Below are 23,421 nucleotides of genomic sequence, written 5' to 3' on the forward strand. Positions count from 1 at the left end.
GAGAAACTCTGATTTATTATAATATCAAGGCAGATCTTTTGCATCCAGAGGGTTTTATAATTGGCAGATATATTTTTTTTAAATTAACGCAAACTGTATTTATCACCTGGACTTGTGCAGCTAACTAGGTTTTGTATTGATTTAAAGGAGGACATTTGTGTTACTCCACAGTTGTGATGTGATGTGAAAAAGAATATACATAAATGAAAGGTCTAGTCTTTGCTCAGGCAAAACTTCTGTTAACTTATATAGGAGTTTTGTCTGAGCTAGGACTGCAGGATCGGGCCGTAGCATTATAGCATATTGGTAAAAACATTACTGTTATGCTTCTGGCAGCCTTTCTGTTGTACCTTAGGAGTTTATAATATGGATGAGTTGAGTATCAGGTTCTCCAAATCTAGGTATATATAATTTTTCAGATTTTTGTAGAGATCTCCAGAAAAAAATGTGGAGAAAAAAAATCAATTTAGGACTTAAAAATCAGACAGGAACACCACAAAAGTATTTAATTTTATCTTGTGTATATTAACTTATGACTAGAGGGAAACAAAAGATGTTTTAACGTTTATGGGGCACTTAATGATTAATCCTCTGGTGTGTTTTTTCTTATTTTGAACTCTCTAGCCTAGACAATCCTTTTTTTTTTTTTTTTTTTTTTTAAAGGATGCTCCTGTTGGCTGCAATAGCTTGATGTTTTTATCATATTATTGTTGACTTATGTTAGAATGTAATGTCCTAAAAGCCAGTGAGTGGAAAGCTAGAATGATTTGGGGTTTATCACTGATTTACATTAGGACCACATCAAGATTCCTACTGCAGTCTACTGATATAGAACTTGAGTCAGTATCACATAGCCTGTTAGAATGGAGCAATGAAATAGTTTCCATTAGGAATGCTTCTGGGACTGCTCTACTGTAAACCAATGGCCCAAAATGAACCCTTAATGAATCTCTTTTGAATTTGCATTGTAATAGAGAAAACAAAGATTCAAGAGTTTATTTTTTAATATTTAAAATCTATGGTGTTTTCAGAATCAGACCCCTAATTAACTGCATTAATTTTATATTTTTGTATTCCAACTTCTGTTTTGACATCAGAAGGTTATAGAAAGACATCTGGAGAATGCTACTTTATTTCTATTCTAAACTATGGACATTACAATTTATATCTTAAAACCAAAATGCATTTTCAGTCATTATATTAGAAAAAAATTAAATGTTTCTTTTGCACAATTAAATGTCCATCCACTCATTTGTTTATTGTAGGACCCAGATGAGATTCTGGTTAGTGTTCAAAAATTCTCAGTGTGGGAACTTTTCATTTTGAAAAGAACGAGGTTAGGAAATCTTAACATTAAAAACCTCGTGTAAAGTAACCAACCTTTGTGGCAGGGGACGGAGGGAGGTGGGAATGATCTCCTATCATAGTGTACATTCATAGGTTGGTGTGCTACCATACACAGTACAGTACACCCGGTATTTTTATTTAGACTTCATCGTTGTTTAATTCTATATTCTCCAGCTTCCTTCAGTTTCTCAAGGCCAGGGTTGAGTCGGGGAAGGAAATGCAAAATCTAAAGCAAATTGGTTTATGCCTTGGCATTTCACACTGTATGTTTCTAGATAGATAGATGCAAACCATTTTAACCTAATTCTTCTTTTGCCGTGTTTTCCTGTTTGATTACAGGTATATCTACATAATGGGAATCCAAGAGAGAAATGAAAAGTTATTCTACAGGATATTACAAGATGATATCGAGAGATTAATGCCAATAGTGTATACACCAACAGTAGGTCTGGCCTGTACCCAATATGGACATATCTTTAGGAGACCAAAGTAAGGACAGTAATTTTATTTTTTAAATGAGTGCAAGTAATTTTCTTAAGTATGATTTTTATTTCTGCTGTAATTCAAACTTTATATGGAACACTTCCACTTGCAGATTTTGGCACATTGAAAGTAAAAGGCTCGATCCTTGGCTGTGGCTAAGGAGTGCACAGCTCAGCAAAGGCAGCATAAAGCTCACCTTTCCATTCCTCTGATCCTGGGCCAGATGTTTGCTAGGCTGGTCCAGTCCCCTGGTGTAACTTAGAGCAGCCTAAAAGCAGCTCTGAGTTATGCCAGTGGTTGATATGGCAACCAGAGATCAGTGGGACATAAAGACATTCTGGCCATGCCCCTTCCTTCCAGCCACACCCCTGCACTGACAGCAGGGAAGGAGGTGGCATAAGAACTGTTGCAGGAGTTCTGTACTGATCTGTCATCCCTCGGGGTACAGGGGGGGTGATCCTGCCATGGTTGCTGACATTAGCTTTAGGGCCGCTTTGCCCCGGTGGTGTGACTCAAACTGACTCATGGCAGTGCAGAATCCAGGTCTTCTTGTGAACAACTGTATGACTCTACATTTATCTTTCTCATCTAGTATGTTATCTTGGTTGCATAGACTTAGTTATAACTGTCATTCATTGTCTCTTTTATATTCTTTTGTGTAAGCAACTGCAAAATTTGTAATTAATTAGCACCAGAAATCTAGCCTTTAAAATCTTGTTTTGCAAAGCAGAGTTGAAGTTTTAATTATCGAGTATATTTCCATTCTGATTTTGTATTTCCGTTCTGATTTTGTTTCAGAGGATTATTTATTTCTCTCTCAGACAGAGGTCATATCAGGTCAATTGTGGACAACTGGCCAGAAACAGATGTCAAGGTATTACCACCACAATAATCCTTTTTCTAGTTGTCTTTTCTTTTTGAATCCCAACTCATCTTTTAAAAAAGTGGATAGTTTTATTGAGAGACCTGCTGATGCTAAATAATGCATGCATGGCAATTGTATGAGAATGACGGCTGTATATAATTTATAATAGTTCTGCACATAAAGATGTGTGGGGTTGTGCCCTATATCCAAGCTTATAGTTTGACCTACACCATGAAAGCTGCAGATTGACCATGTTTCTTTCCTTTGCCAGTTGTGATCATCACAATATAGAATAAAAGTTACAAAACACTTTTTTCTTAACAGTTCTAGCTGGAGAGGATTTTGAGGTTTGTTTCTTAACATGCCTGTCTCTCTGAATTACCTACTGTTGCTGTTTTAGGGTTAAGACAGAACTGGGAGTTGGGAGACCTCGGTTCTATTCCCAGCTCTGCCACAAACTTCCTGTATGACCTTGGTTTCCCTGTCTCTAACACTGAGATAAAAACACCACATTTGAAGAAATGTTCTGAGGTTAAATTCATTAAAGGTACTGGAACGTATTTTGAGATCCTCCAGTGGAAGTGCAAAGTCTATTTACAAAGGTGGCACTTAAAAACTTGTCAGCTGCTTTAGATAACCAAGTAATTATTTGCAACAAGATAGGCGATTCCTGTGGTCACTTTAGGCAAGGACAGGGAACACTGCAGATACTAACAGGAACCTTGTTTATTTCCTCTTAGGTAAAATTAGCTAGTCCTTAAGTATTGCTACTAGAGACAATACATTCTTTGCAAGCTATTCTTAATTTGTTTTAATGGTTAATTTTGCCAAGAAAAATGTATGCGATATTGCTTTATCCTTTATGTCCATGACTACCAAAGTTTACCTTTAATCTTTGTGTAATTTTAAGGCTGTTGTAGTAACTGATGGAGAGAGAATATTAGGTCTTGGAGATCTGGGTGTCTATGGAATGGGAATTCCTGTAGGAAAACTGTGTTTGTATACAGCATGTGCTGGAATACGGCCAGATAAATGCCTGCCTGTATGTATCGACGTTGGAACTGACAATCTAGTAAGTTAAACTGTATTTTGCCTGCCATAAAGAAAATACTTTTTGATGGTGGTTTGTAGTAAAAATTAGTACTATAAGAAGGTGTATGTATCTGAGTGAGTACTCTGTGTTAAGATTGAATCATCTTGTGTAATATTAAGTAGTTTGGAATGAATTTAAAGCTGAATATTAATATCTGAGAATCCCCAGCTATGTATATAAGGATAAGTGGTGCATTTGGACTGTTACTTGAATGCTGGTCTCAGCTGCAAAGCAATGGGAAAAGGTAACCTGATTTTTAAGCCGCTGGAAGAGCGAGCCAGATTTGTTAAAGCATTATTACTCTGAATGTTGATTCGTCCCATTGTAAGGACAGTGATGTAGTGTTTTCAGGGAACAGTTGATATTTGCCTAACCCCATAACTTGTTCCTTTATGTCTGTGGCTATGTGGCATAGTGTTCCCAGTGTAGTATTGTTGTCTATTTTATTTATATTGCAGAAATACTCGAGCAGGAACAAGACTTCCTTGTTGCTAACCATTGTGCAAACATATAGGAAGACACAGTCCCTGCCCTGAAGAGTTTCCAGTTAGATCCTGTTAGACCCTTTTTGTTTCAGGAGGATGGATTCACTGTAGGCAAAATCAAACAATACTCCAATGCCTTAGCAAATAATTTGTATTTAACTACTAACAAAACTATGAAAAGAGATAACTTAATATCTCTCCCAATTAAGCATCTGGAGGGAGACTGACAAAGGCACAAGTAGGAGCTAACTAACCTTTGTGCCTTTGAAAATGTACCCCCTTTTTCTTTTCAGCTTATTCTACTTCCCGATTGTATTTTTAAAAGAAAATTTCTCCTCTGTTCCTGTGTATTTCATTTTAACCACTTTCCCAAGATTCCTAATTCCAGCCCCACCCCCAAGTTTCTTTTCACAAACACTTTAGACCCACACATGTCCAGTTAAGTTGCAAGCTCAATTAGACATGAAGCATTCTCATCCAAGGCAGCTAGAACTCAAGTTTGTGAAAGTGATGGAGTTGGGGGAGAAATAGAAAGGGAGCAAAAAAATGGTGGGTGACTGCTAGAAAATTCAGAGAATTGCCACCAAAACCTAGGATTTCTGCAGTATTTGCTCCAGTGGCTGCAGAATCAAAGAATACCTGGCTCTCTGATTATGGCTAGCTAGAAATTCAACTGGGAAAATATTCACGGAAGGCAAGATAGCTGAAATCCTTCTCAGTATCTTATCTCTGCGTAGTGACTGAAATATGTCACTTAGAACTTTGGAAGGTGTATATTGAGTGAATGAGTGATTTCATTCTGCTGCTATCTTTGGTTTATTTTATAGACCCTATTAAAAGATCCTTTTTACATGGGCCTGTACCAAAAAAGAGACCGCTCACAGCTTTATGATGACCTGATTGATGAGTTTATGGAAGCCATTACAGACAGGTATGGTATTGAATTGGTTACTCATAAATTTGTCAAGAAGTAGTGGGCCATGGGAAGCATCACACAACTTCTTTTTCAAATGTCATGTAGGGAAAGAATATAGTTGAGTGACTAGAGTTTGGGCTATGAATCAGGAGACCTGGATTTTAGTCCTGGCTCTGCCCGTGACATTATGTTTGACTTTGGGCATGTCTCCTGTCCTCTGTGCAGAGGTGGAAGTAAGCCAGTACAGTCCAGTACGGTGTACTGGCAAGAGCTGGTACGCCATGCCGGACTGCACCGGCTTCTCTGGCGGTGATTTAAAGGGCCCAGGACTCCTGCCGCTGCTGGGAGCCCCGGGCCCTTTAAATCACTGCTGGAGCTTTGGCAGCCAGGCTCACGTAGAGATTTAAAGTTCCGGAGCTCTGGCCCCTGCGAGGAGCCCCGAGCCCTTTAAAGTGCTGCCTGAGCCATGCTGCTGGAGCTCTGGTGGCACTTTAAAGGGCCCAGGGCTCCCTGCAGCAGCTGGAGCCTCTGACCCTTCAAATCACTGCTGGAGCCCCGGGGCTCCTGCTGCCGGGCTCGGGCGGGGACTAGTGCTCCTGCAACTCCAGGGAGCGCTGGGCCCTTTAAATCACAGCTGGAGCCCTACCACCACTACCCCGGGACAGCGGCGGCAGGGCTCCGGCGGTGATTTAAGGGACCTGGGACTCCCAGCAGCAGCCGGAGCCCCAGGCCATTTAAATCCCCGCCCGAGCCCTGCCACCTCGGGATAGTGACAGCAGGGCTTCCGCGGTGATTTAAAGGGCTCGGAGCTCTGCGGCGGCCGGAGCCCCGGGCCCTTTAATTCGCCCTTGAGCCCCGGGGCTCCCAGCTGCCTCTGCAGCTGGTAACTACGGGGTGATTTAAGGCCCTGGGGCTCACAGCCAGAGCCCCAGGGCCTTTAAATCATGAAAGGCCCCGCCTCTTCTGGTTGAGGCCACACCTCCTCTGGTTGAGACCATGCCCCTGCTCAGGACTCCGGCGTACCAGTAAGTCCTTTAAGTTACTCTCACCCCTGCCTCTGTGTTAAACATATATAAGACAGAAATGGCATTTAACTGTTTCCAGGAAGAGCCCAAGGACTGCTTCTGGCCCTAAACAACTCTGTGTATATATAGGAATTATTGATTTACTAATGTGTCAATTGATAAAATATCATGCTGTATTCTTTAGGTACGGCCATAACACGCTTATTCAGTTTGAAGACTTTGGGAATCATAACGCTTTCCGTTTTTTGAGGAAGTACAGAGAGAAATACTGCACCTTCAATGATGACATTCAGGGTAAAATGTTCACTTCTGACTCTTGCTACATATGTGAAAACCTTCCCCAAAAAATATGTTCGGTCACGTCAATCTATTCAGCTCTCCTGAGACAGTTTTATTTCCTTCGTAGGGACAGCCGCAGTGGCCTTAGCGGGAATGCTGGCAGCACAGAAGGTTGTTGGGAAAGCAATCACAGAACATAAAGTTTTGTTTCTTGGAGCAGGAGAGGTGAGTTTTGCAATGGTCTCTAGTGCAATGAAAGTTAAATCCCATAGAACTGGGGGTGTTCTTTGTGTTTTCCTTCAGAACTCTGTATGCGGGAGGCCTACTGAACTATATTTAAAGGAAATGCTTCTTTACAGAAGATTATTATTTATATTGAAGTTTGGGTTTAACATTTACAAAAGGATAATTTTCAAGGGCCAGATTCTCAGTTCACCCATACAGACATCATAAAGCAGATGAACCCATGCATATAATGGCAGGGTTTAGCCCCAAAAATTATGATTCCATGCGTGCAAGAGAGAAAGTAATTGTTAGTTCTTACCATATTGGAAGGAAATGTACAGTAACTCCCCACTTAACATCCTCTCGCTTAACGTTTCGATCTTACGTCCCTGCTCCATTACAGAACATGCTCCCTTTAAAGTTGTGCAGTGCTTCGCTATAACGTCGTTTGGCTGCCTGCTTTGTCCACAGCTGGCAGCCCCCCACCAGATCCCCTACGCCTCCCCACTCCCCCAACAGCACCTCTTGCCCACCGGCAGACTGCATGGATCAACACCTTCCCCTCTCTCCCCCGCCTCCTGCCCGTGGCATTTAGCTGGCTTGCGGCATTCAGGAGGGAGAAGGGAGGACTCGGCATGAAGGCTCCCCCTCCCCTGCCTCCCGAATGCTGCAAACCAGCTGATTGCTGCGGGCAGGAGGGAAGGGGGAGCCTGCATGCCAAGTCCTCGTTCCTGCCCCCTGAACATCGCAAGCCAGCTGATTGCCGTGGGCAGAAGGGAGTGGGAAGAAGCAAGGACGAGGCGCACCTCCCCCCTCCCTCTCCTGCCCGCAGCGATCAGCTGGCTTGCGGTGTTCAGGAGGCAGGGGAGGGAGAGGGAGCCTGCGTGCTGTGTCCTCACTCCTCCCCCCTCCCCCCTCCCTTCTGCCTCCTGAACGCTGCAAGCCAGCTGATTGCTGCGGGCAGGAGGCAGGAGAGGGAGTCGGGAGGAGCGAGGACACAGCGTGCAGAGTAAAGGGGGAGGGGGAGAAAAGGCAAGTTAAGGGTGGGGGGGTTGGGAGAAGAGGTGGCTTGGGTGGGCCAAGGGTTGAACCCGCCGCCGCTGGTGCTTGCGTCCTTGCTGGCCTCATTGTCTCCAGTGCCAGTGGGCTGTGCCTGTGTGGGGTAAGGCGGGGGCACCTCCCAACTATAGTACTGTACTGTGTGGCAAAAAATTTACATTAATTCTTATGGGGAAATTGGATTCGCTTAACATCGTTTCACTTAAGTCGCATTTTTCAGGAACAGAACTAGAACATTAAGCTGTACCTTGATTTTCTTAGTAAGTTAAATGGATGGATTTATTTTCAAATGCTTGTTCTTTATCTGTCAGGCTGCTCTTGGAATTGCAAACCTCATCATTATGGCTATGATGGAAAGCGGTATTTCTGCAGAGGAAGCGCATAAGAAAATATGGATGTTTGATAAATATGGCCTATTGGTTGAGGTGAGGGTCTGCCAGGCCTTTTGAATAACACAGTACACGTTGCCATTTCTTTTTCCTTTCCTTCTCACAATCGGAATCAACTTAAATCTTTAGGGCCGAGAACAAAAGGTAGACGCCAATCAAGAACCATTTACGCACCAACCCCCAGACCAGGTGCCAAAGACATTTGTAGATGCGGTGAATGTACTTCAGCCGTCAGCTATTATTGGTCAGTAAGCTTATTTCAGATGCCTTAGATAATATGTGTTGTTAATTTTATCTTGCTGTCAGTGGGCCAGTTGCTGCTTTCACTTTTACCAGTGTACATATAGCATAACCTCGCATATGTCGATGGGGCTACTCTGCATTTCCACTGGGGTAAATGACAGCAGAATTTGGTCCACTGTTTTAAACTACGTGTAAAATGCTTTTGGGGCTCAGCGTATTATGTCTATAATACATACAGGCTCAGCTCTTTAGCTATGGCTGAGGAGCTCAAAGAGCAACTCGGGGGCATGACCTTTTTTGCTCCCCACTTCAATCCTGGGCTGGTCAGTCTGCTGTGTAGCTTAGAACAGCCTACAGACTGGGCTGAATTCCACTGACTGCCAGGGGTCCAAAAGAATGATACTGCAACTGTCGATCAGTGAGAAATAGAGAAGACCCTGCTACTCCCGTTTCTCATGTCACATTCCTACTCCAGCAGCTGGGAGAGAGATGGTGTAGGAGCTGCTTTGCATACTTTGTGTCACCACGATACCCCCATGCTGAAGTAATTTTTCCCGTGGCTGGCTACACTGACTTTTGAGCTAGTATCTGCCAGCAATTTGGTGCAAAGCAGATGTTCTGCACCCCAGTCCCTGATCCCCAGTGTTCATTGTGTCAGTGGATGCGTGTGAGGTATGTATGTATGTGTTAATTATAACAACCCCTAGTAGCCACCGCTATAGTTAAGGCTGCAAAATGGCTTCTATTATAATACCATATTTTTTCTTTGCATGTAACTTTTTGAAAAAATATGGTTTTGGGCTGAGTCTTTGCCCCTAAGTGTGTGCGCGTATGTGTGTGTCTGAGTGTGCATATTCATTTTTATGTATTTGTGCATACGTATGTCAAGTGTGTTAAACTGTTTGAGGAGGAATACCTTATTCTTAAGGCCCCTTCCTGCCTCATAAATAACTAAAAATATCTGAACTTTGAAAATTCAAGCGTACTGATTTGTAGTGTCTTCGCTGGGTTTGAATAGTGTAGGGTTTAAGTTTACAAAGCATTTCAAATTAGAGATGGAAAAAACCTTTTTGGTCATCTTTTGCATCTCCTGACAGTGCAAGATTGTTTCCCACAGCTCGTTTTCTAGATATAGCTTGTTTTAATGACCAATGAATATTTATTCAAAGCCTTTTATTGGTTTTCCTGAGTGTGACTGACCTTAACAGTGATAATCTTGAGTCACATCAGAAATAACTATATACAGTATAAACGTCTTGCGATCATTGTCCCATTTTACATGTATAACTGTAATTTTTCTATCTTTCAATTTATTTCAGGAGTTGCAGGGGCTGGCCGGCTTTTTTCACATGATGTGATCAAAGCCATGGGTTCCATCAATGAAAGACCTATAATATTTGCACTTAGTAACCCTACAGTGAAAGCTGAATGCACTGCTGAGGAAGCTTATACATTAACAGAGGTACATAATGATGAAAAATGTCAATGCACGTATATTGTTTTTCTGTCTGTAATGTAAGAGTGCAAAACCCCAAGCATTTAAACTTGGAATTTCTCCATGTAAAGAATTTAACTGCTCATTACCTTCCAGATTCAAATGCATATTTGTCTTAGTATAAATTAAAAAGCAGCTCTGATTTTAAATTATTACATTTGGCAGGCGATTACTTCATAATGAGGTCTAAATCTTTCTGTTTTGACAACAATATTGAACTGTAATCATTGGTTACTGAGAGTAACTTGTGTTTCTAACTTTGACTGACATTGTTTGAGACTATTTTTAGCTTTTGTTTTTAAAGAAACAGTTATTTTATGTAATAGTCATGACAGAAGCCTGGAAATAGTTAATTAACAACCTGGAAATAGTTAATTTTTAAAGCAGTCTTTATTTAACGTTGAATTAGGTCCTCAGAACACGGAATGTCTTTGCTTGTCTTGTACAGCCCAAGGATCATACTTGGCACTTAATTTCCTAATATTTGAATTGGTCAGAACATTTAAAATTAAGCATAGCGGACTGATTCTGATTTCTCTCACTCTGGATTTACACCCCAGTGTAATTCCACTGATTTCAGGGCTGTTACAGCTAACTTAGCCCAATGTGAGTGAGTTTTTAAACAGTGTGCCCATAAGACTGGTTTTTGGTTTGAGGAGATGGGCAAAGGGGGAAGAGATGGGGAGGAAAAAGCAGAGGCAGAGTTGGCTGTAGTAGTTTTGAGCTGGCCTGCAAAACAGTTTTTTGTCATGCCTCCCACTTAAACCTTTTTGGCTCCTGTCCTGTAGGATCTCACCACTATCCACAGGGCTAGCATGGGGACTTTAGAAGCAGGGTGGTTAGTGAAATGGTTCTTTGGGATATATCCCAACCTTAAGTGACTCATTTATGTAGAAGTGTGTGGGCAGGGATCTTTAGGTGCTTCCTGCTGCAGAAATGTGTATTTGTGGTTTGTTCCTTTCAGCATTGGTGATCATCACATTGGTCAACAGCGCTGTACATTTTAAGGCTAAAGGACTTGAAACTTACCTCTCTTCCTTGCCTCCCCAGTGAAAGCTGAAATTCTCGTATAGCTTTCTAGTTCTCCCCCAGATCAGTGGGTCTGTAGTGGAGTCTTTGCAAGGGCAAAGGCCCACTCTAGTAAAAGACAAAAGCCTCTGGACCAAATCTGGATTTTTGACTACTGTATTCCAGATTTCTTCGACACAAGGGAACTCATATGCAAAGTGTTTAGTCCCTCAGGGCAATTAATTCTTTGTATACTGGCTATTCCCCCAGATGTTTATTAGGCAATATTTTGGTGAATAAAATATAATACTCAAATTCACAGTTCAGATTGAAGGTAAACAGAAACAGATGATAGGGCCAGATCTTCTGCTGCTATAAATCAGTGTAGCTCCATTGATGTCTATAGGGGGTACTTACCCACATGTGATATATGAATGAGGTTCTGTTTTTCACTTTAGAGAAGGTCTACACAACAACAGCTGTCTTCACGGAAACCCCCATGTGTGTATGTAGAGTGCTGAAGTGCACTCTCTGGAACATTTTATCACTGTCAGTTTCCAACACAAGCTAGTGCTGGGTAGATCCAGGTGCAGTAGATCAGTTTAAAGTGTTTTCACTTAGCTAAACACCATTAAAAGCAAGTCAGGCTAGTACTCAAAACAATTAGTCCTTGGTAGGTGGGGAGGGAATCTTTATTTTTCTCCTGGAGCTGCCTTCTATGGGAGCTGCCTTAATTTCTCTCCATGATTTCCCATAATCTGCCATTCACATGCATGTGTTAAATTGTTGTGTTGTAATGTTAAGGCTGTGAAATATTACAGGTTAATGGAAAAAGGATTTTAATTTTTACAGTCCTCCAAATTTTATTTTTTCTAATACTTTTGACAGTTTATATTTTCCCGCCCAATATTATGTCCATTTTCAGAATAATTATTTCTCTAAAGTGAAGTTAGTACAGCCTCGGTTATCCAGAATTCACCATTATCTTAAACAGGGTTGTGTTCTCTGACACTAAATAATTACATAGAGAATTCCCTTTATTATCCAAAACCTTGATTATCCAAAATTACTCAGTGTTCCCCTTGACCTTTGACTAATAGTTTGTCTTGTAATTACCAGTCCTCCACTCCCAGCCCTTTAGGTTTCTTGACTTCAGAAATGGCGTAACCATTATAAATGGGAAACTTTAAAATAACACTTAATGAGAGAGTCCATAGACAAACCGCTTAAGAGCATGAAGAAACGATCAATAAACTCTTACTGCTTATTCTTGCATTTCCTACAAGAGTATGGTGATGCTTTGGTGCCCTCTGCTGCTTTGCAAGAAGTATTTTTTGTTTTTTGTTTACATGATCTTTTGACTCTGACTTCAAATGTACTTTGCTACCTACTCAAAAAGTCCATTACTGTGTGTATGCCCACACGCTCAAACACAGTACCAGAACTTTTTGCATACATGGTGATGTGTTCTCATGTGTGAGATATGGAGCTGTACACTTTTAAATTTTATTATTTTCACGATTTTCTGTCGGACGTTTAGTTTTCAGGTTTGAACTGGAAGAGGGAGAGATTGCTCGACCATAGGGCAAGCAGATTTCACTCTCAAACCTCTAGGCTACTTTTAATATTTCTTAGTCATTAAAACCATCTTCATAGCAAGAGAGGATCAACTGCATAACACATTCCTTCTAGAGGCCCTGATTCAGCAGAGCACTTAAGCACATATTGAGACCACAGCCTGTCATGCTGACCAATATTCTGTCTGTCTATCAGCCTGTTGTCTCTTATCTTATATTTTACACTGTAAGTTCCTTGTGGTAACGACCATCTTTTTGTCCTATGTTTGTGTAGCATCTAGCACAGTGGGGCCTTGGCCAAGTCATTGATGAAAATATTGACTAGTATCTGTCCTGGGTCAGAACTGTTCAATATTTTCCTTAATTACTTGGATAATGGAGTGGAGAGTATGCCTATAAAATTTGCGGGTGACTCCAAGCTGGGAGGGACTTTGAAGGACAGGATTCAAATTCAAAATGATCTTGGCAAATTGGTCTGAAATCAGCAAGATGAAATTCTGGGCTGTATTAACAGGAGTGTTGTATGTAAGACACTGGAGGTAATTGTCCCACTCTGCTCTGCAGTGGTGAGGCCTCAGCTGGAGTGCTGTGTAAATGGGAGAAAGTCCAAAGGAGAGCAACAAAAATGATAAAAAGTTTAGAAACCTTGACCTGTGAGGAAAGGTTAATAAAAACTGGGCATGTTTAGTCTTGAGAAAATAAAAATGAGAGGGGAACTGATCAGTGTTAACATATATTCAGGGATGTTATCAAGAGGACTGTGTGCAATTGTTCTCCACCTCCACTGACGGTAGGCCAAGAGGTAACAGGCTTAATCTGCAGCAAGGAAAATTTAGGTTAGATCCTTTTTAACTATAAGGGTAGTTAAGCACTGGAATAGGCTTCCAATGGAGATTATGGAATCCTCGTCATCCAGTGTATCTCAAACTGGGGTCCCATCCCAAAAGGGAGTCGCAAGCCTATTGTGGGGAGGTTGCGGTATTGCCACCCTTACTTCTGCGCTGTTGCTGGTGGCAGCGCTGCCTTGAGAGCTAGGTGGCATGGTGGTGGTGGGGGGTCATCACAGCCTGAAATATTTTCAAAGAGGGTCCCAACAAAAAAAAAATTTGAGAACCCCTGACAAACACTTGTTGGGCATGGTCTAGGTTTACCTGGTCCTGCCTCAGGGCAAAGGGATGGACTAGATGAGCTCTCAAGATCCCTTCCAGCCCTGGGTGCTGCCACAGTATAAATAATAATTAATCCTAATAACTTACTTTAATCATGTGATTAGTCCCAACGGAAGGCTTTACTTACCTAGAGAACTGTGTGCTATTAAGAGTAATTAAACAATTTAAACAAATAGAAATCTTCCATTCCTTAGAAGCCTGCATAGTTTGACGTGTATGCTTTCCACTTTTAGTTTCCTGATGTTTGTAACTCTGAAGGAAATCTTGCTAATATTTTTGTCTCTTCCAGGCTGTTGTTTGGTGGGAGTTTTGGTTTTTGTGGGGATGCACCGTAGAGCTTTGATTCAGCAAGGCACTTGCCTGGCCCTGACTTAAAGCATGTGAAAAAATTAGGCCCATGCTTAAGTACAGGAGCGGAGGCAGCTCCCTAAAAGTGTGTGGGTGCCACCGGTGCCTGAATCCCCCTGCGTCTTCTCTTCTCCCTGAGCCCCTGCCCCAGTGCTGCCTCTTCGCCACCAAGACCCTGCCTCCCACTCGCCCTTCTCTGCCCCTTCTCCCCCTTCCCCCGTTGCTCGCCCCTATGGCTGGTAAAAGGTGATGGGGCCATGGTCCTCTGGCAACCCCTGTTCCGGCATCCCTGCTTCAATACCTTTACTGAATTGGGGCCTCGCTGACTGTGAGTGTGGTGTGGTAAGCCTCTCATTCACGGTGACTTTGTGTAACGCAGACTCTGTGAATTACTCCCTCTTGTTTAACAGGGGCGGTGTTTGTTTGCCAGTGGCAGTCCGTTCGAGCATGTGGTTTTGAAAGATGGACGATCCTTCAGACCAGGCCAGGGAAACAATGCCTATATTTTTCCAGGTAGTATCAAGAATTCTGTTCTTCCACTTTAAGATTAGATTCTTTCAGAGTTATTACTAATACTGCAGCATTGCCTAGAGACTCCAGTCAGGACTGGGGCTCCATTGTACAGGCACACAGTAAGATACCTTCCTAGCCCTGAAGACCTTAGTCTAGTTTAAGACAAGACTTAAGTGAGTACAATAAATAAATGGAGGCTGTTAAGGATATGTGATATGACAAGGATGAGTGATCAGAATATATGGTGACATAGGCTGTCTGTGTGCACAATTAGCAGGTTTCAGTTTGATTACTTTTTAGAAATATAAATAACCAAGGCATATTATTGAAGATATTGCTTCCTTATGGCCACCAGCCAAAGTGTTTATTGTTTCTTGGTGGGGAGGGGGAGGCTTTCATAAAGATGCTGTTCTTCTAATTACTTTTGCACAGATAATAGTGCAAAAGAGGCATCATCGGATTTTTTTTTAAAACAAAACCTGTATTCCCCCTCAAAGTTGCACATTCTGGTATGTTCCTAGGACACCAGTAACTAGTTTTAAGAACTTGTGTTTTAACATTCAACTAAAGTGAACGTATGAACCAAGAGTTTTGCTCATTAACCAGAAAAAATCCAGCGCAGCACTTGAGTGTTCCACCGTCTGTCTCTGCTTATGTAGCAAAATTAGCACTTCTCTCTCCTTTGCTGTGACTCTATTGACACTTGACAGAGGAGGTTAAAAAAATCATATCCATAAATCTGAAACACTTTTTTATGGTTGTCTGCATTTCTTGCACCCTGTCAATGATGGGGCTGCACATTAAAAATGATTTTATCATAATATTATCAATAATTGTATTATAGGTGTGGCTCTGGCTGTAATCCTCAGTGGTGTTCGGCATATTAGTGATAAGGTCTTCCTTGAGGCTGCAAAGGTATGTGTTCAAACATAGATTATGGCTGTTGAAAGGCGAAGTCAGTCCCTTTGACATGATGGGCTGAGTTGTACTGATCAAAAATTTTCCACTGAAATGGTTTTTCAGTAGAAAATTGGGTTTTGATTATCAATATTTTTTGTGGGAAATGTCTGCTCATGACAAAAATGTTATTTTTTTGTCCAAAAATAGAGTACCTGAAATATGAAATATTTCAATTTGTAAATGCAGCTGCAGTGCCTCATGGGAATTGTAGTTTGGTTACCTTGTGTTCCCATTCTCCTCTATGGACTGTGCTCTCTGGCTGGACTACGTCTCTTGTGATGCACCATAGCCAGGGATTCTGATGCACCACCTCCCTTCTCCAAAGGGGGAGACCGTGGTGCATCATGGGAGTTCAATGAGGGAGCTTGGCCTATGGAGGAGAATGGACACATGGGGCACTGCAGCAGCATTTCCAGATCAAAATATTTAACATTTTTGGCCAAAATATTTTGGTTCTCAAATTTCCAACAAAAAAATTAAATTTTCCACAAAGGTAGGGAAGAACCCCATTTATTGACCAGCTCTAGGGCTGATGTTCTTTTATCTCCCTACGTTGCCATGTGTAGTCCAACTTTATGGACTTGATTCGCCAGCAGGAGCCTCTGCACTTTAGGGGGAAAAAATGATCCATAAGATGATTGGATGATATTACTAGGAGAATTTGTGGCCAGGGCTTTTTAGGGTTGCCCGAGGGGAGAGTAGCTACAAGACAGAACAAAGGTAGAAAGGAAAAAAGTCTTAAACCCTGAAATACAGTGTGTGTGGTTTTTATTGTGTGTGTGTGTTTTTTTTTTATTGCAAACATAGGAACAAAGGGGCTCTGTCCAATCTTTGTTGTCATTTCTATTTCGTTCTTTCATTACCTTCTGCAGCTTCTTTTGTCTGTTTGTTTTTCCATCTCCCCCTCTCCTTTTTATATTTACTTATTTATGTTGTTTTATTTGGATGTGAGTGGAATGATGGGATCCATCATTTTGTGTGTCCATGTTAAATGGGCCAACCCTGCAGGGCAGTGGCTCCCTTGTAATTTACCTATTTACCAATGTTACTGTCATCAACATTGAGATGTTGACACTTCAGCAAAGAAACATCTGACTTCAGCTGAGATGCTAAAAAAATCTTAATAAAATAATAATAATTAATAAGGGAGAGGCTTGTTGCTTTGGACACAGATTGCAGCATGCATCTTTATAGTAATTTTTTGGGCTTTGACTGACTTATACCAAGCACTCTTATAGGTATTTCAGGTAAACTGTACCAGTAAGAACTCTCAAACACATTCCTCTGTTTGCAGCTTAGTGATGCATTGCCTCCTGAGAGGGATCAATAAATTGCTAATATTTGTCTTTTACACAGGCATTGACAGATCAGTTGACTAATGAGGAACTTGCCCAAGGAAGGCTTTATCCACCACTGTCCAACATCAAAGAAGTTTCTATTTGCATTGCTGTTAAAGTAAGTCGATAGTATGCTAAAAGATACACTGTATATTATATAAACTTCCCAAGCTCTATAGCATGATATTTGGGACAAAAAAGAACAGACTAGCATTCAGGCTGTTGATAAAACTGCAAAGTACTACACTTAGGAAGGAAAAATCAACTGCATAAATATAAAATGGGGAATAGGTGACTAGGCAGCAGTATTGCTGAAAAGGATCTGGGGGTTATAGAGAATCTCAAATTGAATATGAGCCAACAATGTGATGCTGTTGCAAAAAATGTCATTCTGGAATATAGTAACAAGAGTGTTGTATGTGAGACATAGGAGGTAGTTGTCCCACTCTGCTCTGCACTGGTGAGGCCTCAGCTGGAGTTTTATGCCAGTTTTGGGCATGGCACTTTTAAAAAGATGTTAACAAATTAGATTCCAGAAGAGAGCAACAGAATAAGAGGTTAAGAAAACCTGACCTATGAGGAAAGGTCGAAAGAAGTGAGAAGGCCGAGCGGGGGCCTAATAAGTCTTCAAATATGTAACAGATTGTTATAACGAGGACAGCGATCAATGGTTCTCCACATCCATCGAGGATAGGACAAAAAGCAGTCAGCTTAGTTTGCAGCACATGAGAGTTAGTTTAGGTTGCATATTAGCAAGAACTTCTAATTATAAGGACAGTAAAGCAATGGAACAGGTTATCTAAGGAGGTTGTGGAATCCCCATCAATACTGGTTTTTAACACAGGTTAGACAAACACTTCTCAGGGGTGGCTTAAGTATACTTAATCCTGCCCAGAGCGGTGTGATGAGAAAAGACCTCTTGAGGTCCCTGCTAGCCCTACATTTTTATGATTCTGCTATAAGAAGGGAGATTTGTAAAATATTAGTTTATTTATATGCTGGTAATGATCACTAGTCAAAACTTTGTTCCTTTGATTTCTTTGATATCATTCCAGTTCTAGGTCCCTTAAAAGGTTCTGGTCCACATTCTAGTCCTTTTAGGACTTTAGAAATGTTTCTTCCTCTCGCCTAAGCTATTGTAGTTCTGCCCATAAGGGATTCTCTAGCTTTTGAAGCCCAGATTTGAACTCATGGGAACAGAGTAGTCTCAGTCAAGGGCCACCAGCTATGAAAGTCATTGACACCAGAAGTCAAAATGAGCCCTAGCCATACACCCTTTAGGTCATGTTGCAAGATTTTCTTTCAGCATGCCTTTGCCTAACTTATGAGTTGCAGAATGGTCCCATAAGTAACTGGCTTTAATTTGAGACAAGGACGATAGTTTGTCATTCTCCTAGATGGTGTTGATGCTTTATGTAGCTTGTGGCTTCATGGGTGCCCCAGAAGTGTGCATAATGATACTTTATCTGAACGTTAGATTTTGCTGTATGGCTGCATTCAAAGTGTGTGTTCCTACCTCAGCTGAAAGGATGCATAGGAAAAATACTTGATTATTGTGTATCAAACATTCTTTAGAACAGTTAATTCCACTGCATAAGATGTCAAAAGTATCGTAGTAATCTTTTTAATATATAAGATCTTCTGGAATCGCTAATATGAGAGAGAGAATAAAAGTGCCACTTCTTGTATTAAAAAAACAAATGTATTCTCCACTTTGAAAAGAACAGAGGTACAAAGGGCCAAATCCTTCCCTTGTCTGCACTTCCCTAGAGAGCAGGGATAGTGGCATATGTATCTTGTGCTCCTCAAATTTTCCTCACCAGGCCACGCGCTCAAGGGAGGGATCCAAGATGGGTGAGCATTCTGCTGCCTTCCAGAAGTAGAGTGCACCCCAGACCTGCACATTGCACATCCTGTAGGTCCGTAGCATATACACAAACAATCTGGGGAGCTGGCCATTACCTTTTGACTGCCAACCATGCATTCTTAGGGACTTCGAGCACCAGCCAATACCTAAGCCAGGTCCCCTTTTACACTCTCTTGTGAGCACTAGAGTGAGATCCTGCCCTTTTCCTTGCATGGGGATACTTGTAATAATGAGAGGTAAAAAAACAATCAGGAGTGTGGTTTTTATTTGACACTATCTACTACCCTCGACTAATCGTTTTTTAATACATCTAATTTCACTAGCTTAGCTGAAGATCTCTTCTGTTTTCCTAGTATATCATCCAAAAAAGTATTAACGGGCACAAACTGTACATTGATTTAACTTTTCAGGTTATGGAATTTATGTACGCAAACAACATGGCTTTCCATTACCCTGAACCTGCAGACAAGAACCAATATATACTATCAAAGGTTTGGAGCTACGAATACGAATCCTTCATGCCAGACGTGTATGACTGGCCTGTGTCTACGGCAAAGCCATCTGAAATGCACTGACATACAAAAGATCACACTCCTCGGGTGCTGTCTTCTACTCTGCAGGGAATCCTTTTCAGACCAATTTACGATAATGACTTTTGCAACTTGTAACTTATTTTCCCTCATTTTGTCGTCTCCTCTCCACCCCCTCATTTTTCTGCGTGACTGATTTTTCCCATAAGAATCTGATCAACTATACTGGTGATGGCTCACATCACATTAATGGTATAGCTGTCCAAAATTAATTTAAATGACAGTAATGTTGTAACTCAAGTTTAGAGCCCTCCTCACATCAGAGAATTTTTAAATGGTATTTTAGCCATAGACAAATGATAATGAACTGTATTCTCCGTCTCATCATTGCTGATTGCCAAGATATATGCTTTGCTTTTTAATAATAAGTCTTCTGTCTAGTTTCTTCATTGTCATCACAAACAATGAATTGTGGCATCACAGAAAGAATCTGTCAGGAAAAAAGGCCAGATGTATCCAAATGGCAGATTCTGTTCCATCTGCAGAACAAAGCTACATGTGTCCAGGTTTCCATGCTTCATTCAGCCACTCTGTTCTGTGGTCTTGCTTTGGAAATTCTTGGCTGTGGGGAGGCCAGTGTTGTGTGCACATTTGAAATTTGCAACAATATTTGTACTCTACGGTTTAATCGTTGTATAGAATTTATTATTAGAAACAATTGTGAATTAGTTTGAAAAAAGTTATTCTTGAAAAGTCTGAAAATAATCACATTATAGTAGGAGGGGTTATGTAAGCAAAAGAAAGTAAACTATTGCCGATTATTCTACTTTTTGAGATGCAGTTTATAAAGCAGTCTACAGAATCCTTCATAGTGAGTTGTGGAAGCTACGGGTGGTTCATTTTAGCTGCAGAACTCAGAAATTATCTGCCAAAAGATTTTGGTTTGATTTGTTTTCATTTCAAGGTTCTGTTACTTTTAAGCAAACCTCTCAGCATTGTGTTCTTCCTAGACCTTACATCCTTTGTTTTCACATGAGGAGTGTGTAGAGCCAGGTGACCCATCACTGACCAGAAGTGACCAAAACAGACCTACTTGGTGCTTTGAACAAAGGTTATTTTCCCTCTTTTTTTCTGTTGCTGATAAAGCTGGAACAGTGGGTGCTGCAAGCAGCTGTTTATATGTGCACTTCCAGTGGTTTGATTGCATGTTTCCTACAGTCATCACTTGATAGACTCCCAGTAGTTCAGTGTGAATAGAAGACTCGAAAAGTCTGACTTTCAAAAGTTTTCCGTCGATCCCTTGTTCCTCTTCACGCCACAGAATGTGACTTTAATTTAATTTCTATCAAGTTACTCCATATGAAATCAGAAGTTGTGGCCAGATCTTTGCTAGGTTAGTTCTTTTTTTTTTCTCATTGGGTCATTCAGGCTTAGCCTCCTGTTGCATTGAAGGCCCTGAATTTGACGTGGATATTATTGTTTGGGTTCCTTCTCATTTCCCTCCCATCTACTGTCTGAGTGAAATCCAGTTCTCTACATTAGTAGACACAGAATGTGGTTATTGCTGGTTGTCTGTGACTTTGTTAAAACCATCCCCTAAGAGCAGGGGTAACATAAGACTAGACAAAGGGAACCACATGCTTTACTGGAGTTTTGCTGTGTCAAGAACCAATGGCAGAAATAAATAGCTCTTCTGGCTGAACTGACAGGCTAGAAGCCAAGATCCAGATACATGAATAAGTTTATCCATGGCAAATGTATGCACAGCAGGAAGCGCAGGCACCATGCCTCCTTGAAGAGGGTGCAGAGCCCTCCGTCCTTTTATTGCTTACTCTGTTGTGATTTTTAAAACATGGATTGATTGTTTTAATCTTTTTAAGAGCAAAAGGTGAGAGGAAGAAAAGTAGAGTTTGCAGTAGATTTTCAATAGGCGAGGAGAGAAGACTGCTTTTTCCAAATATCTCAGTGATGGAAAAATTACTTGACAATATACTGAGGTTTTGGTAAAACACAGAGCGTGGAGGTGGCTCTAAATTCTACATCACTGTGTTTTGTGAATTATGAGGTTTGCAATTTATATATCTATAAAAAAGACCAACACGGTGTTTTTACAAATAATTCCTTTTCATCTATTTTTGCGATGCTTGGTTTCTAGTGTATTTATAAGTTAATTTAAACTTGAATCTTATTCTGGGATCATTATTTATTTAGTACAGAAAATAACTACCAGGTCTTTTGAAAACTCAAATCTCACCAAAGCATGAATTGAGAATTAGTTATTTGTGTGTAACTGTATTAAAGTAAACTAGCAACAAACATTTCCCCACTCCTTCCAGTGAAAATGTGAATTTAACAAAGAACAAAATAAGCACTCCTTATGTTGCCCTCATGGCATGTGTTGAAGATGAGTCTTCTGTATCCTGGGTCAGCAATGACTGCTGAGACTGTGTGCTCAACCATTGGGGGAAGGTTGTACCTTGTGACTAAATAGAAACATACATATTTCCATTTAGGGTCTTATTTCTCAGAAGAGCTGAGCAGCCACAATTCAAAGTCAATGGGAACTGTGCGTACTCTGCACTTCTGAAAATTAGGCCCTTCAAGAGTGGCATTGACTGACCTGCTGCCCTAGGCTGTAAGGATAGCAGTTGATACTGTCAGCCAAAACACAGAAAAAAAATTGGCAGGCACTTCCAATAAAGGTATGGACCAGGTTTCCTGTTTTCGCAAAACATACTCCGTTATTTTCTTGCTGTCCTCCATCTATGGGAGCCAAGAGCATTACATTGCTCAAAAGTGACTTGTAGTGGCATTGACCAGTTGTGAATGTTTTTGAAACTTTGTTTGAGATACAAGAAGCCACTGAAAAGGAGAGGAGGGAGCATAGTTCTCCTGTCTGAGCCTGTCCCTGTCTATACTACATCTATAACTGAAACAGAAGACATATTTAAAATACGGTTGTTCCCTGATCTGGGTACAGAATGCTTCAAAGTTCTAATGTATGTAGGATCTGACTATGTCTCTGCAACTGGGTAAAGATCATAGAAGTCCAGGGTTTTAACTTAGTTACGAGTACACAGATCTCATCTAACTTGCAACTTGTGACTAGATTTTGTTGTTCAGTTATCACTGGATCATAACTAGGGCCTAAGAGTATACATGTAATTTACCACTGCTGTGTTTTCTATTTGTGACAGAGGTACCAGCTCAGGTAATCCTACTTTGGATGCATTTCACTTTTCCTTTTTATTATTTTTAAATACATGCTGAAAAGGATGAGATAGATTCCATGCATTATCGTATTTAATAAGTTCATTCATACTACCTAAGAGCATTAATTAAACTATTGAAAATTCACTGATATGTCATCCGGAAAGTAAACCCCATAGAGTTCAGCTTCATATTTTAACATAATTCTGATTTTGCTTTACAGCCATTATCAAAGGTAGTTATACACATTTATCAATAAAGGAAATGATCTTAATCCAAAGAAAATAAAATTCTATTGCTGGTGTTGCATTCTGTAGCACTGAATGGTGCAGAATAGGCATATGGGTGTCTTTAAAAATCATTTGCTAAGGGCCTGATCCTGTCCTCAATCTGCACATGCTCCCAGTGACTTGTGCACATAGAACAAATGCTTTAACTCTCCTCCACTCCCTGTCCTATATAGTGCTGAGCACTTCTGACAAGGGGCTGAGATGAAGCTGAGGGTGCTGAGCCTCTTCCAGGATTGGTCCCTGTTGTGTTCCCATTCACATCAGTGGGACCAGGGTCAGTCCTTTAGAGAACAAAGGAGGGAAACATCTGTTACAAGTGAAAGGAATGTGCACACACACACACAAAGTAACTAAGGGAACATGGCCTAACTATACAAAATATACATGTTGTTTGCGGTGGTGTTTGTAGCTGAGTTGGTCCCAAGATATTAGAGACAAGGTAGATGAGGTAATATCTTTTATTGAACCAACTTCTGCTGGTGAAAGAGACATGCTTTCGAAGTTACACAGAGTGCTTCAGACCTGAAGAGCTCTGTGTAGCTTGAAAGATTGTTGCTTTCACCAACAGAAGTTGGTCCAATAAAGTATATATTCAATATATTACCTCACCCATTTTGTCTCCTGAAAATATACTTGCTCAATAAAAAGCATTTGAAAGCTTTGTATAGCCTATACTACTTTTGGCTAACAACTGTGTGTTAAAGCCAA

General features: G+C 40.9%; 1 protein-coding gene across 3 annotated transcripts in view; it reads left to right on the top strand.

The window, feature by feature from the left end:
• The window catches only part of ME2 (malic enzyme 2), a 38,692-nt gene extending 19,054 nt beyond the window's left edge, over nucleotides 1-19,638 (top strand). For all 3 annotated transcript variants that reach the window (XM_039543657.1, XM_039543658.1, XM_039543659.1), the window contains exons 4-16: nucleotides 1,687-1,836; nucleotides 2,629-2,704; nucleotides 3,606-3,767; nucleotides 5,101-5,204; nucleotides 6,399-6,508; nucleotides 6,621-6,718; nucleotides 8,089-8,202; nucleotides 8,296-8,410; nucleotides 9,729-9,871; nucleotides 14,417-14,519; nucleotides 15,364-15,434; nucleotides 16,836-16,934; nucleotides 19,094-19,638. In XM_039543657.1, the coding sequence (XP_039399591.1) occupies nucleotides 1,687-1,836; nucleotides 2,629-2,704; nucleotides 3,606-3,767; nucleotides 5,101-5,204; nucleotides 6,399-6,508; nucleotides 6,621-6,718; nucleotides 8,089-8,202; nucleotides 8,296-8,410; nucleotides 9,729-9,871; nucleotides 14,417-14,519; nucleotides 15,364-15,434; nucleotides 16,836-16,934; nucleotides 19,094-19,258 (1,510 nt within the window). In that variant the 3' untranslated portion in view covers nucleotides 19,259-19,638. The remainder of the gene's footprint in view (nucleotides 1-1,686; nucleotides 1,837-2,628; nucleotides 2,705-3,605; nucleotides 3,768-5,100; nucleotides 5,205-6,398; nucleotides 6,509-6,620; nucleotides 6,719-8,088; nucleotides 8,203-8,295; nucleotides 8,411-9,728; nucleotides 9,872-14,416; nucleotides 14,520-15,363; nucleotides 15,435-16,835; nucleotides 16,935-19,093) is intronic.
• Nucleotides 19,639-23,421: the final 3,783 nt, after the last annotated feature.

The sequence above is a fragment of the Mauremys reevesii genome, linkage group 6 (genome assembly GCF_016161935.1).
Source record: "Mauremys reevesii isolate NIE-2019 linkage group 6, ASM1616193v1, whole genome shotgun sequence".
Classification (NCBI taxonomy): Eukaryota; Metazoa; Chordata; order Testudines; family Geoemydidae; genus Mauremys; species Mauremys reevesii.